Below are 16,341 nucleotides of genomic sequence, written 5' to 3'. Positions count from 1 at the left end.
AGTCCCTGTAAAAAAACAACATGTATTACCGGTATTTATATTTCTATTTGTCTCAAACAGCATTACTCATGCAAATGGATATTTGAAAGGTATTTGCTTGCAGCAAGGATAAATCAGCAAGGAGAAATGAGAGATATAAGCTAGGTAACCCACCTAGGTAAATAAACCACTTTTAAGTAACAACCTACCAATTGACATAACAGTTACAATGATATATCTCAAATTCTGTGCAAAGTTGAGCAGCAGAGTGCAGGAAGAGCTGAAAGAGAGATGGAAGTTGATTTGCATGAGCAGAGTTGAATTGACTTAGAGGTGCCACAAAAGCTTCTCATATTAATAATAATAAAAAAACATTCACTTACACGCGAAAATGCAAAAAAACCCAAAACAAAACAAAAAAACAAAAAACAAAAAAATGGGGGGAAACCCCCCCCACAAAGCTTAAAACATCTAAGAAACACAAATAAAAACCCTATTACAAACGACCCCAAAACTCACATGAAATCTCACACAAATAAAAAAAACCTCTCTCACACAGATCCTTAAACATCTCACACGCTAAAAAACCTGACTTTGGAAGAAACCCCTCTCACACAAAGAAAATCTCTCACACAAACAAAACTTCACAAAGTGAAAGCCTGCCATGCACATCTACAAACCTTTCACACAATATCACACCATAAACTCTCACATGCAATTAAAAAATTGACACCACAGTAAACTCTCACACAAACCAAAACCTTTCTCCCCTTAAACTTTTACTCCCACTCTAAAAACCTCTCATACAAACACAGAAAAAAAGAAATTCTTACAACAAACTCACACATGCAACTAAAAACATCACTCACACACCAAAAGAGCCCATAAGTGACCCATAACCCCTCCCCCCAAAAACCTCTAAACAATAATCCATCTGAATCACACCTTTAGTTGTTTAGCCTTTATTAAATAATAATAATTACATTAAAAAAGACATTTCTCTGTACAAATTCTACAAACAACATTTTGAGTTCTCTGGCCAATGGCGTGCGTGTTTAATGTCTACGTGTGCGTGTGTGTCCATCGAGACAGAGGAGGTAATACTTTCTGTTGGCAGGATGTCTCCACATATTTGATCATTATTCATGTAAATTCAATAAGAGAGATAACATGCTCCAAGGCACTTGGAAAGCACTCCTTTAACTCATTGAATGCCAAAGGCGTTGATAGACGCCCAAGCCATTTGTACTGGAAGAGCCTCTTCCAGTTCAAATGGATTGGACGTCTATCGCCGTCATTGATGAAAATAAGCAGCCAAAACACCACAAAAGAAAATGGATGGATTATGGTCCTAATTTAGTAAAAACATTTTTTCCCCCCGCATGTAAACATGACATCATCTCTCCGTCTTCCCCCCGATGGCTGTCCTCCGATACAGCGCTTTCTGCAATAAGCTTAAGGCTCGATTGTGTGTCCAAAAAAGGTTCTGTTTGCCTCCTCTCGGCTCTTCTTTGACGCTTCTTTGCTTGGTCCGACACGTGCACGGACACGCAGCTCTTTGGCAATCCATAGGTTGCAATAAAAACCGTCATTGACATTTATAGTTCACACAGTGTCGTCATAGCGTCTGAAAAACAAAAATATACATATACTGTATATATAGGATATAGACAAACTATAGAATCTAAAGCACAACTCCATAACATCTGTTTAGATTTTCAACTTTCCATCAGCTTGTCTCTTTCTCTGTGTAATATCATTGAAAATGTGCCAAGTTAAGAAGAAAGAAATGCCAACACAATATTAAATAAAGCCTACAAATGCTCTACACCTGGGGGTCTCAAACTCACTTTATTGGGGAGCTGCTGGAAATAGTCCGGGCTGCATTAAGAAAATGGGACCAATGTTGCTAATTTTGGCTAACTACTTGGTAAAAACTCCATTAACATGAACTGTGTTAGGACATGAGCAAAATCACAGAATTAAAAAAAAAAAGATTTACAGTGGTACCTCTACATATGAAGTTAATTGGTTCCAGGAACTTGTTTGTAAGTCGAAATGGTTGCATGTCCAGCAGGATTTTCCCATAAGAATAATTATAATTTCATTCATTCATTCCACAGCCCGAAAACCGACACTAAATCCCTAATAAATACTGCTGATACTATTACAAATGGCAATTGCACTTAACAAAACATATAAATTCTAAATAAAAATCGGAATAACAATAGGGTGTAATAATTATATTAATAATTGTAATAATGTAACGAATTAGGTTCTAATGCGGCCGATGTGTTTTGCGTGCTGTACCTGAATGCACTGCCTGGCTGACGTGACAGAGAGTTGGGTGCTGTAGAAATTTTAGTTTAATATCTTTTAATGTTTTGTTGTTGGCGTCAACTGTGGCGGACAGTAGGCGTGTTGTGTTGCACAAGTTCCGAAATAAATTATAAAAAACCTGACGAAGCTGACGATTTCTTTGGCGATGTTACCACAATAATAATTGTCACCTTAACATAGTAAGACTGGCGAACGGAGGTCGGAGGAGAACCATCAAGATCGTAGAGATTCTACTGCTGTATTGTCAAGCTAGTTCACAGACGTGCTCAACACACGCATTTTTGTATCATTTCCATCTCCATTACAGTGGTTTTCCTTTTTTCACCACCTGCGCTAACATTCTTGGAACCCATATTGATTTCTCTCACATGCGTGCGTCTTGCGGGAAAACAAAGAAACTGCTGTCATAAATCGTATTTTGAGCATGTCGTCGGATGTAGAAACAAATGGTGAGTCAAATTTTGCATTGGATGTCAAAAAGATCGTGTGTCGAAGCAATCGTATGTCGAGGTACCACTGTATTTATTATTCATTATTAATAATGAACTTTTTTTTACTCACACCTATTTAAAATTTACATTTATATACTGTATATTTTATCTAAATGTATTATATAGATAATAATGACCGATAAAAGCATTTTAGTATGATATCGGATAATATCGACATCAGTTTTTCATTAACGGTTTTGGGCCAACATGCATGTTGTCTTCAAAGTAAATTTAGAAGTCTTCTGCCTTTGAACAAGGGATGGTCACAGCTTAGCACAGCAGTTATGCATATTGACCATTAGATGTCTCGAAACTAAGGCTAGATTCATACTGCAGTTCTTAATGCACAGATCTGATTTTTTCGTTTTTTTCCAACTTGAGTGAGGCATTAACTTGACAGTCTGAACGTGACAAGTCGCATAGAAGTGGACCATTTCAAATCCGATCTGTGTCACTTTTGTATGTGGTTTCAATCCGATCTGGGCCACATTTTTCAAGAATGTGGCGGCGGTCTGAACTGTCAGGTCTCCCAAATCGGAATTCATGCAGCAATTACGTCGCAAGCGATGTAGCTGTTCATTAGCGTTAGCGCCTAGCATGAACTCTGCCTTTACTACGCAGGAGGCGGGCTTGACCACAGTCATAAAAAACTACAATGAAGACAAGGATAAGCCTGATAATGCTTTGTTTCTTAGTGATGAAAATTAGCAATATTTCAGTAGTGCTTGCTCTAATGGCTGAGTTGGAGCAAACTTGTGTGTGCGTCATGCATGCACAGAGCGTAGTTATTTGTTTTGATGTTTCTGCGCATGCAGGTCAGTTTGCTCGGTGCATGTCGGACTGCGACATGCGTAATACTTGATTGGGCTCGATGAACGAAAGCAGTCTGAACAGTAAAAAAAAAACAGATATGACAAAAAATCGGATTTGTGCATTAAGACCTACAGTATGAACCCAGCCTATGATGTTTGGGATTTGTTATGTGAGCAGACCATTTGCATTCATCGTGCATTAAATGAACAATAAATAATTGAGAAATAATGAATATGTTAAGTCGACGACCGCATATATCGGTTTGATATCTGTAACGCATTTTTGGAGTTGGACAATTTCGAGGTATCGGTTAAAAAGTCATTATTGGACAACTCTATATTTGTCCATGGCAAAATACATCAGAGCCACACTTATACCACAATCCTATGCCACATAAAGGACCATAAAATACTTTCCAGCAGGCTGCAATTGGCCTTCAGGTAGCAAGTTTGAGACCCCTGCTCTACACACTCAACCTTTGCCTCCAAGTCTAATAAAAAGTGAACAAAACAGATACCATGACTCTTCTACGCCAGTGCTTTCACAATGCGCACACCGAGGGCAGAAAAAACAAGCTAATGGACTTTTTAAAACCTACGAAACTCATACTAAAAAGCCAAAACTAAAGAAAAATAGTCTCTTCATTTGATAGCTATGTTACTTTTTTTTTAACGAGAAAGGCATTCGCTTGATATGTGTTGATTTCAGTTCCCACTTCCAGAGTCCGAAAGTGACACGTTTGCTTTTAGCATGCCATCTCTATTGTCCGCTTTGTTTTGCCTCCTCATTTGGTACCGAGACATGTTGCGCCAACTCTTATGAATCGTCACGCGTCACCTTTGAACCTGTCACTTGAGGCCTCAATGTTCAGATTGTCGCAGGTGCCCGTGTCCTTTTTCACCGTTGATTACACAAAGACTGTCAAATTCATTCAATTCAAATTGCTCTCCTGCAAGCGGAGGAGATTCGAGACTTTCTTTTGTCACGTTTCTTCACGGAAAATTGTCTCCTCAAGCTTCTGAGCAGCACTTTTGCTGGTTGATCTTGACTTTGTGTTTGATGCCGTCGTACAGCTCGAAGTTGTAGTTCTCCAACGTGGTGGAGGAGCGCGACGACAGGCCGCCGTACGAGCAGGTGCAGTAGAGCAGCAGCCCGGCGCAGACGGCGCCCAGCAGGACGCCCAGAGAGCTCATCACGATGATTGTGAGCAGGATGGGGTCCAAGGTGTACAGCCAGGTGTTGTCCTTGTCCCTCTCGGACACCAGGGTGACGGACGAGGGGTCCGCGTTGGCCGAGGCTGGCGTGGAGAAGGGGGAGGGCCATCCGGGGAATAAATATTCTGCGGGAGGAGAGTAAATGGTGATGTAAAAAGCAATTAACAACAAGAAACATGAAACAAAGTAGCAAAGAGATGCTCGAATCTTTAATAATGTAAAAGCAAGGAAGACATCAGAGCAACTGTAATTAAAGTGTTTGATTGAAGATGTTAAAAAGCACTTGGAGACATAGAAGATGGTGTTGCACAGTTATTCACAAATGCAAACTACAGTTATTAATTATTAACCAGAAAATGCAATTTCTGTCAACAATGACGATGATGGGATGATGATAAACTAAAAACGTCGCTTGGGAGACAAGAACATAACGAGACAAATGCCAGTTTTTGTCTGATGAGACGACAACGACACTAAAATGCGACATAGTTTCTGTCATATGTTCACAATGCGTGACATTTTCATATTGTACGTGGAGTACGTCAGCTTGCATCCTATGAGTGTTTGGGTCGTGTCACTCATGTGAAATGTGCTGTGTCTCTTCCTCATTTTCCTCACCAGAGTTTAGGATGTATTTGAAGCTAGGCTGCTCTTCATCTTGCTTGTTTGGCAACACACGGCAAGATTTGTTTTCTTAACTTGGCAAACAAGCATATGAAATGTCGCTTTAGCCTTTAAAGGTCGGTGCTGAGTGATCATCACACACTAAATGTAACTTGTCGCGCTAGCATGGCAGTGGCGTTAGCATTAGCATCAACTTAAGCGTGGTGAGCATCCTCTTAAACACTCAGACATTTTTTTCCCCTTTTTTTACATACAAATCGTGGCATCTAGGTGGATTTAATTGAAAATAATGTAATGCTTTTCCTGCTGAGTGTGTATTATCATCACGAATTGGCGTCCTACAATATGTGCTGGTCTGTCTATGTTCATTAGAAATTGTTGGAAACCTTTATTTATTTTTGGATTAAAAATTTACAGACAAAAACATTTTGAGTAACTGTAGACTAAAACTAGACGAAATTTATATGAGATTTCGTCAACTAAAACTAGACAAAGATGACCACATTACTAATGACTAAAATCTGACTAAGACTAACAAGTATAAGACAAAAACAACACTGATGGGAATAAATTGACATATGTAATTGGAATCTATTGATATATCAGTCTTTAAAATTCACAATTTTAGCTGTCATTATTGGAGGATATTTCAATCTTTGGAATGGACAGGTATAGTCATCTTTGAAATTGACAGACATACAGTAGCTGTCATTGTAATTGACGAATATACTGTATCCGTCTTTGGAATTATTCGTCATTGAATAAGAATAGACGGATACTGTCTTGACTGATATTGACGGGCGCCTACCCTAAACCAAGCCCCGTAAACCTAGACTTAACACTGGATAACGCACTGCCTTTGGGTCCCTAAGCAACTACCTTTCCATGGTAAAGGGTGGGAAGTCTCCAATGAGAAAGATAACACAGAGCCTAAACCCAGCCGCAATCCCAGACCTAACCCTAACCCTAGATCCAGCAACAGTCCCAAACCTTAACCCTTGTATTGTGATAAAAATCTGCCCACATTTTAGTGGATCAAATTAATGTATGTAAAACGCACTATTGATTTTTGCACACTCAAACATAGACTTCACTATCAGTTGAAATGGGACGGGGGGCCGCTTCGTAGGTGGCCCATTAAAAAAAAAATTCAAAACCAAATCCGCTAGCGATCTAAACCCAAAACAGGCACCTCCCTTAGGCATATATGAGTCTCTATGAGCAGCGGCATCAAAAAATTCAAAGTCGTTCCTAATAAAATCCCGATTCGTTATTTTTTATAGAAGTATAACAAAACTTAAAATGGCTAAAAAATTCTCAGATTTTACACTAAATGCACAAAAATCAAGAAATGCAGAGATAATCACCAATATTTTCAGGATCAATAGCAATATTTAACATATATGTAATATAAAAGTTTTTGCCCAAAATAGCAACTTAACTTACGTCAAAATTGCACCAAAAAAAAAAAGAAAAAAAAAGAAAAATACAATTCAACAGCTAATAAATCACTCAATTTTGACATCAGAAACTTAATACTTGAGAAAAGCATGCAAAATCATCTTAACTTTAGTCAACAAAATCAAATTTGGCATTGAAATGTTACATAAATAAAACACGTAAAAACCCAAAAATTATTGTATGGTTGCAGAAATGTCTAAAATACTAGGTTCTTGTAAAAAAACGGGTAGTTTACCAAATATTACCTGATTATTTAAATGTAAAGTTACGCTATTGTGTATGGGTACAAAATCTAACATGGCGGCCATCACAAAAAAATAACTTTTTAAGTTAAAAACTCTTGTAAATAAATGCGTAAATCCCGGAAGTTCTATAGATATGGACGTAAAACAGTCTAGATTCTTGGTTAAAAGCAAAAAAAAAAAAAATGGGCAGTTAACATTCATTTTACGTAAATATATCAAGCTTAAGTTACACAAATTTTTTCCCAATCATTTAATTTTTTCCACAACGTTTCAAAGTACATGCATGGTGCTATTTTAGATAATAATTGTCTTTTATCCTTGACCAAATCACTCGAGACACTCCTGCCTGCTTGTATGCAATAAAACTTCCGTCCTGTTTCCACCTAAAACCGGCGTTGGAACGCAGCGTGTGTTTGGGTTTATCGCAGTGAAAGCCCCAACGACGCTATGCCTGGCCAGGCCCCCTACGGGAAGCCGTGGTACGAAAACTGATCTTGAAGTCTGTGACTCTTACAGAATACAAAGGTTAACGGAAAGATGGTTAATGCAGTTATTGCAATTTTGTTGTTTTACCACAATAGATTGTTTTATTTACATTTCAAAAACCGGAAGCCATTCATTTACGAATGTGGTTGCACTTTAGTTTTTCATATTAAAATGTTCAGATATTAAGATTTGAATGAGGCAAAATAACATGCTTTTTCTCTCAAATATATTGTTATAATCATTTGTTTCAGATGTACTGTAATTATTTTCTGTATAAAAATTAATTTGGTGTTCAAAAAGCCTTTTTTCAAACTTGAGTCTTGAAAAAGAGGGGGTCGTCTTATAATCAGGGTCGTCTTATATTCGGGCCAATACGGTATTTTATTGACTCCCCAAGACTTAATAGGGACGTTATTTAATAAAAAACAATGACCGCCGATGGAGATTTTTTTGGAGGGGCCTGGGGGTATCCCAGATTCAATGGGAGCCAGTTTTGTTGGACCTAGTTCAATGTCAGTAAGACCCAATGGGGATTTGTTTGTGGTTTGGAGTTCAATATGCGGATATGAAACAATACACACATTGAATTGAGTTTCTAGATAAGATATCATATAGTCATTCCTCTGGATGGTATCCAGAAACATTCACGCGTGTACCTTTACACACACATGTTGTCATTTTGTGCCAGATTTAGCACAGCGCGATGATTCGCACGTGTAGAAAACACTTCTGACACGGACAATCCAGCCTGAAAGTTGACAGATCCGCACAGTGAAAGTGAGTGCGAGTAGGATGGGCCTGTCATGAAACGCACACTTGCTTTCCTCCGTCACACTCTCACATTCATTTTCTGTCAATCCGTCTGTCAGTCTATCAGCGTCGCGCAGGCTTGCTTTCTTGTCAAGGACTCGAGAAAGCGCCACAGGCGTGCGTCTCTTCACTTCGACTTGAAAAACCTTGTATTGCCTCAGGTGTTGAATTGGAAAGCTCACCTTCATTCACAGAAGGCTTGTTGAAGTCGGCATCTTTTCCGAAATCCATCGGCCTGGGATCTGCGTAAACACGAGAGAGTAAAGCGAGATCAGAATCAGCATTTTGTAGATGCAATTCATAGAAGGCAGGCTAGATTCAAATAGACATAGTCATAGGAGTAATAACATGACCAACCAAAATTATCTAGCATACTAGCTAATGTTCCACTGTGTGATAAAGTTTCCATTTTACTGAAAATACAAACATAAAAAGAGGCACGGACACCTTTTAAATAGAAAAATACGACCTTTATTACCTTTACACGGACAAGAATTTCGACACAAGCATGTTTGTGAGGCTCACTTGTACACATTCAGTACTTTTACTCATACACTGCCATTGACGACGATAGACGTCCGATCCATTTTGAGTGGGAGGAGCGTTTGTTCGTTTGCTCCTACCAGTCAAAATGGATTGGACTTCTGTCGCCGTCAATTGCAACCTCAAATGACATAATACTATCAATACAATTGCATGTCAACAGCTTTCTCAAAGTGTGAGAGTGAAAATTGATCGGCGCAAAGCAGAAAATCAAAAAAAGACGTGTTAAATGAAAGCACGCGGCAGTAAACATAAGAGCTGTCGGTGTTCTGCAAAGGCCGCTGACCAATGTATTAGCTGAAGTATCCTCCCACCTTGGAATTTATGTACCCAGGAGATCATACGATCAATCCTGTTTTCAATAATCACTTTAGCTCATCTCTTACTGAGGCTTTTTAAGAATCAACCTCTAATATGTTTGCTCGTGGAGTTCTTTTAAGACACCACTATTACACAAAAAGGAGAAAGTTCATCTTGAGGATTGACACTACAATTGTGGCTCTAATAAGCCACAATAGTTTTCTTGTTATTAGAAAGACATAAAATTTTGCCATTGATTTAAAAACTGATAATATTTAGTACATGTTTTGACCTACGGAGGGCGTCATGTTTTAAGCGTGCAATGGACACTCGGCGTGATGACTTGATTGTCACTGTCACGCGACGAATACTACCGGGTTACTGCAATTCCTTCTGCGCGGAGAAACGTCCAACACATGCGCTCATCGGTTAAAAGCAGCAAATACTTACGATTTGTGTTTTTATTGAGTCTTTTATTACCTTTTCATTGCCTCAAAATACTTTTTGCATGTGTTTCCCCCTCATACTTTTAAGCCTTGTGTTTTCTTGTGGTAGTTTTAAAGCAGATTGTTGACCACATCTTTAGTATGTTCTGTCTGTATGCACCTAAAACAAACAAGCTCTGTTATGTATAATAATTATTACACACGTAATAGTTACTCATATGTATTATTACTGAGATATACATATAAATATAGTACACAGCATATGTATAGCGGAAAACATAGACAGGACTGAAAAAGCAGTTTCTGCTCTTGCACTCCTCTTTAAAAGAAACTGCGGTATTTTAAGCGAAAACAACTGTTCTGTTTGATAGAACAATATGTCTATATGCTGCCATCGCAGATTCATGGCACATTAAGTTCCCAAACTATTTTTAATTTGTCCGTTTTACCCTGAAAACCCCCGTTTACAGACGCGCAACCGCTTTTGTTTCAACCCAGCCATAAAACGAAGGTAATTACAGTGGTACCTCTACATACGAATTTAATTCGTTCCAGGACCTTGTTTGTAAGTCGAAATGGTCGTATGTCGAGCAGGATTTTCCCATAGGAATACATTATAATTCCATTAATTCGTTCCAAAGCCTAAAAACATACACTAAATTCTTAATAAATACTGCTGGCACTGTTACAAATGGCAATTAAACATAGAAAAACAAATAAGTTATAAATAAATAAGTCAGAATAATATAATAAGAAGAAGAATAATTAATAATTATTCCTGTAAATAATGTAACGAATTGGATTCTAATATGGCGGACACTTTTTACTGTCCCTGAACGCACCGCGAAGCTGACGTCACGGTGAGATAGGTCGGTGCGGTAGAGATAATACTTTCGTTTTCTTGAGAGCAGTCAACTGCTTCAGACAATGGGCGTTTTGTGTTGGATAAGTTCTTAAATAAATGATAAAAACGTGACGAAGCTGGCGATTTCCTTGGCAATGTTACCACAATAATAATTGTCACCTTAACTTATAAATAGTGGCGAACGGTGGTCGGAAGAGGACCATGGAGCTGTATTGTTGAGCCAGTTCAGGGACGCGCACACCAAGCTCATATTTTTCTATAACTTGCATCTTCATTTCAAAGGTAAGCATCACTTTTTTCCTTGTTTCTCCAACTGTATCAACTTTTTTTGAAAACTGTGTTGATTTCTCACACAAGAAAATCCACCGTGCGTTCGTTTGCAGTGCTGTCATGTCGTCGTATTTCGAGCAACTCGTCGGATGTAGAAACAAATGGCGGCTCAAATTTTACGTCGGATGTCGAAAAGATCGTGTGTCGAAGTGATCGTATGTAGAGGTACCACTGTAGTTATATTTATTATTCAAAATGTCGGTCGTTTTTAGCTTGGAATCATTAATTGATGTCTCATATTTCGTTAAAAAAAAAAAAAAAAAAGACCTAAAAAATTCTTCACTCACATATTTTAAACTTTTAAACAAATTATGTCACAATGAAAATAATGGCGTCTGTAAAAAAAAACACGGATATTTACCTAACTACGATCGCTTAATTGCATTTTTTTTGTTACTGTCGCATTTTCTCCGATATTTTAGATGATAAATAATCGATCCAAACATGAAAAAAAAAAAAAAAAAAAAACGTTTATAAGGGTTAATATATGAATAAGAAAATCTCGACCACTCCTTGATGTCCGCGATTTCTGCATCGCGACCCTTGTTATATAACCATGTTTTACCCATAAAATCCCCCAAAAATCCAGCTGTGGCCATTCACAGCTGTGTCTTGACGCTCAGTGATACATGCAACATGGAGTTTTTGGATCGAAACAAGGTAAGTACGTGATAATATCTCGTTAAAGTCATGGCGTCTGTAATTCTGCTCTCGCGTGCTCTCACCTCCAGATAAGGTTTTGCTGTTAAAAAACAATAAAAAAAAAAAATGCCCTGCTGATCAAAAATTTTCTTCCCCCAGGAAATTGAGATTTTAGGCTTTCCAATGATGTATCACACATGCATATCGGACAATTTTGAAAGTTGGCCAAATTGGGGGGCTCAGAGCGGAACTTCAAGCCACCTTAGTGTTTTCTGCCATATATATATAGTATATATAAATACTGTATTGGTGTTATCATGATTACTGCAACTGTTATTATTATTATCGATGTAATCATTATGATTAATACAGTTGTTGTAGGGAAGTGACTGCATTCTTATGGCATTTTTGCGAGTGAAATAGGGGTGGGACCCAAAAAAAGCTTGGCTTCTTCCCACTCCTTTTCGAGCTACACATGTATGTATTCTTATTATTTCTGTAATAACCATCATTACGTTTCATTTTTTTTCTCCATTCTGGTTGTTGTTTTTTGTTGTTATTGCTCAGAATCAATCAATCAATCAATCAATGTTCCAGTTTCATTAATTGCACGTTATGGCATTTAGTAACACTTTATTTGACAGTGACGTCACAAGACTCTCATAAGACAGTCATAATTATGACATCATGAGCATTACTGAGTGCTTTTGACAGATGTTATTAAGTGTCATCCGTCAACATATGTTAAAAACTCCATTTATGGCTAGCTTAGATCTTTTACATCCATTGAAAAGTGAGATAATTTGGCATTCATTTATGCTCATGACAGTGTCATGCCATAATTATGATTCTCTAATGACAGTCTTAAGGCGCTATTGTCAAATAAAGTGTTACCAAATACCATAACTAGCAATAATGGAACAGTAATTGAATAAATAATTAGCGCAGAACATAAATTTAGATTGTTATCTGGATCTGTAGTGCTGCAATGCATGCTTGGTGGCATGTTGGACAACAACTGTGTTGACAGCAGGTGGCAGAAGAGGTTGACCGTCTCCCCCAAGAGAACACTGATGGCCAAATGAAGCTTCTTGAAGCAATGAAGCTTTGGAGCCAATTGGTTCAAAGCTTCTTGGTGGTTCATTTGGTCTAATGACAGTCGTATGATGCCGCTGTCAATTAAAATGTTACCTGTTAATATCTTTTGGTGTAAACATCCCATAATACAGTGAGGACAGCTGGGGCTTATAGTCCGGTGCGGCATATCTATGAACAAATAGATTGTGACGTTTTCGTGTCACATTTGGTGGGTGGCGGCCAATACCAAGGTGCGCCTTATAGTTTGAAAGTTACGGTAATTGCGAGTCATTCACACAGAATTGCCATTTATATCCACAAGGTGTGTAAATACAACTGGCAAAATATTTAACTATCCAATCTGAACGTTGAAAACTGCTAAAGGATCAGACAAAAAAACTAAACAAAAACAGGTCCAAGCTTTTAAACCTTCCACTTTGTCATTAAAGCCTCACTCAAAAAGTCAGCGCAAACACAGTGAAGTAAAAAAATAAATAAATACAAGCCACAGCAGTGATCAAATTTAAGATAATTACAGTGATGGAAACACGTATAAGCAGCATGTAATGATATATAATCTTGAATTACAACCTTTAATTGCGTTAAAATTTTCTTCCTCCACTCAGGATATTTTTGTACTTTCTGCATTCTTCACATTCTAACTTTAATAGAAAGTACACTAAACAAAGTATTATACAGTAGCAGTTGGGTGAAAATTCATAAGTGACGCTTTGGGCGAATGTTGAATACTCGCTAATGATGGCTTTTAAAAGCCCGCAGGCACAGTCCAAACAGCGCTGTGCCCCAATTAGCCAAGACAAGAAAAGAAGAAGCAACAGCATTTGAAGAAATATTAACTCATTGGGTGTCTCTGCCTGAAAGAATTTAAACTAAAAGTGCAACGATTGATCGATCGGTTGGCTTATTTAATCAATTTTGGCGGATTAGCGATCGTGTCGCGTCGCGATTCAGGTAGCCAAATTTGTTTTGTTCATGGACATTCCTGGTCATTAATATGATCATATAAGTGCAAATGTGTGGTTATTTTCATAATTTCGCATCCCCAACATAATGTCTGCCGCTCTTTGCTACATGAATTCTTTCACAATGGTAGACGTACAATCATGTGGCTCTTTTCATCCTTCTGCTGTAAATTTAAATGAGTTTATCGCTAGTAGACGCCCAATCCATTTGAAGTGGGAGGGTGGCAGCGAATGAACATTCGTTCATTCGCTGCCACCCTCCCACAACAAATCGATGGGATGCCTATCGTGGTCAATGGTAGCCAATGAGTTGATTTGTATTTCTGTTTTGCGGCCGCTAGATGGCCTCATTACACACACTTTGCGAGTGAAATCATAAACTGCACTATAAGTCGCATCTGACTATAGCAGCCACCCACCAAATTTGACACAAAAACGACATTTGTTCATAGATAAGCCACAATGGTCTATAAGCCACAGCTGTCCTCACCAAAAGATAGTAACACTTTATTTGACAGCGGCATCACACTGACTGTCATATGACCAAATTAACCACCATGAAGCTTTGAATCAATTGGCTGCAAAGCTTCATTGCTTCAAGAAGCTTTATTTGCCATCACTGCTCCCTTGAGAGAAACAGTCGACCTCTGCTGCCACCTGCTGTCAACACTGTTCAACATGCCTCCAAGCATGCATTGCAGCACTCCAGATGTAAATAAAAATCAAAATTCATGTTCTGTGCTAATTATTTCTTCAGTTATTGTTCCAGTTGTTTCATTAATTGCTAGTTATGGTATTTGATAACACTTTATTTGACAGTGGTGCCATAAGACTGTCATTATTATAATTATGACATGTTACTGTCATGAGCATTAATGAATGCTTATAACATACTCACTTTTGAATGGATGTAAAAGATCCGAGCAGGACATAAACGGAGTTAGTGACATAAATTGCCGGATGACACCTAATGACATCTGTCATAAGCATTCAGTAATGCTCACAATAGTGTCATGTCACAATTACGAGGGTCTTATACCGCAGCTGTCAAATAAAGTGCTACATATTAACCCAAACAAATCAACAAATAAGCTGCAGGAATCAAAATGTCAATCAATTATAGTCCGAAATTTACAGTAATAACTTGTTTAGTGAAAGCTCACCTTTGGCTCACATTAAAAAATTTAAAGGTTATTAAATGGTCTTTTTAATATTTTACGATTTGGTGACGTGATATTATTGAGTAATTCTCTTCTACAGAAATTTATTTAATCAATTTCCTCAAATCTTGTGTATTTTTTTTGTAAAGTACAATATTTACTTAATAATTATTTGAATTCTTGGTGAAGGAGGTTTGATTTGATTATTTACTTAGAGAACTACTGCATGTGCAGTTCTTATCAAGACTGATTGGAAAATTTAAAGTATGTGCTGTTTAAGAAAAAAAAGAGATTGGCAGGTTCCTCAAAAATCGGTGATTGGCCGGAAAATTGTGATTGCTGCACCCTCTAATTTAAATGCATGGAAAAATGACAGCACATCTTCTAAACCTCGTAAAATACTTGAATGCAGGAAAACTGCAGGGCTAAGGCAACATAAATACAAGCTATATATCATCCCTCCATTTGAATTTCAGACTATTATTGATCGGGTTATTGCACGAGGCGGCTCCGAGGCGATATTATGTGTAAATCATCGACGGGTCGATGGAACAATCTGAAAGGATGCAGGCTAATACGGCAGAAAAATCCAAATAAGTCAAGTGTATGTTGAGTCAGGCTCAAAACGGCGTTTTAACGAGTTTAGCAGAGTGGGACACTGTAAAATCTTGATTTAATGAGCTCCATTTAATAGCTCAAGTTGGACAGTCTTTTTATGGGCTTTTGTCTTTCCTTCCTTCCTTCCTTCCAAACCTCAACCTGCCGCCCTTTTTTCCATGAAAAATAGAAAAAAAAAAATCTATATTTAGAAAGCACAGAGCAGTTTTTCTTCTGCTTTCATCTCACTCCATCTCTGGGTCCATTCTTAAGAGGAAAAGCCATCTCTCTTAATAGGCCCTTGGTCGGCAAGAGATTTTTTTGCCTCTCATTTTCTCTCCTGTGTTTGATACAGGAAGGATTTGCAGCACAGGGGGAAGCAGCGGAATAGAAACAAGGAGGGTTTAATAAAAAGACCGAGGGATTCCGGCATGAATGTAATGATGCGGGGAGAAAACACAAGGTGGTGCGCAGGTGGAAAGTTACAAAAACACTCAAAATAAAACGGGATTTGGTACTGCCAATATTTAACTGACTTGCTGCCATGCCAGAAAGTAAAGTGAGTAAAAGTAAAAAAATACACACAAAAAAAAAAAAAAAATATTCAAACACAATCCCAATCGCAGAAAATCTTTTAAGACTATATAGATTTTGAATCAAAAATGACAAATCATAAGTGAAATGTAATTGTAAATGTACACTTGTTTTTTTTTTTTTTTTTTTTTTTACTTAATTGCAAATGCAGATAATGGCACTCGTTTAAAAAAACAAAAAAAAACAAAATTAGGGTGATACTAGGGGTCGCAATAAAAGATTTCTATTTTTTTTTTCAAATTAGCTTGATTAACCCTTTAACACCGAACATGTCGGCGGCGACAAAATTACACCTATCATCTTTGAAGCCTCGTCACGCTGTATTTTACGTCACTCATGTA

At 37.8% G+C, this 16,341-nt stretch overlaps 1 protein-coding gene across 1 annotated transcript in view; it reads right to left on the bottom strand.

The window, feature by feature from the left end:
- Positions 1–952: 952 nt before the first annotated feature.
- LOC130927578 (neuropilin-2-like) overlaps positions 953–16,341 on the bottom strand; it is a 191,337-nt gene continuing 175,948 nt past the window's right edge. Inside the window, exons 17-18 of the mRNA XM_057853517.1 lie at positions 8,646–8,705; positions 953–4,962 (exon numbers count right to left, since the gene is read on the bottom strand). Coding sequence (XP_057709500.1) covers positions 4,634–4,962; positions 8,646–8,705 — 389 coding nt within the window. The 3' untranslated portion in view covers positions 953–4,633. The remainder of the gene's footprint in view (positions 4,963–8,645; positions 8,706–16,341) is intronic.

Source organism: Corythoichthys intestinalis, chromosome 12 (genome assembly GCF_030265065.1).
Source record: "Corythoichthys intestinalis isolate RoL2023-P3 chromosome 12, ASM3026506v1, whole genome shotgun sequence".
Taxonomy (NCBI): Eukaryota; Metazoa; Chordata; class Actinopteri; order Syngnathiformes; family Syngnathidae; genus Corythoichthys; species Corythoichthys intestinalis.
Note: the sequence above shows the minus strand (reverse complement) of the source record. Positions and strands in the feature narration are given on the sequence as shown.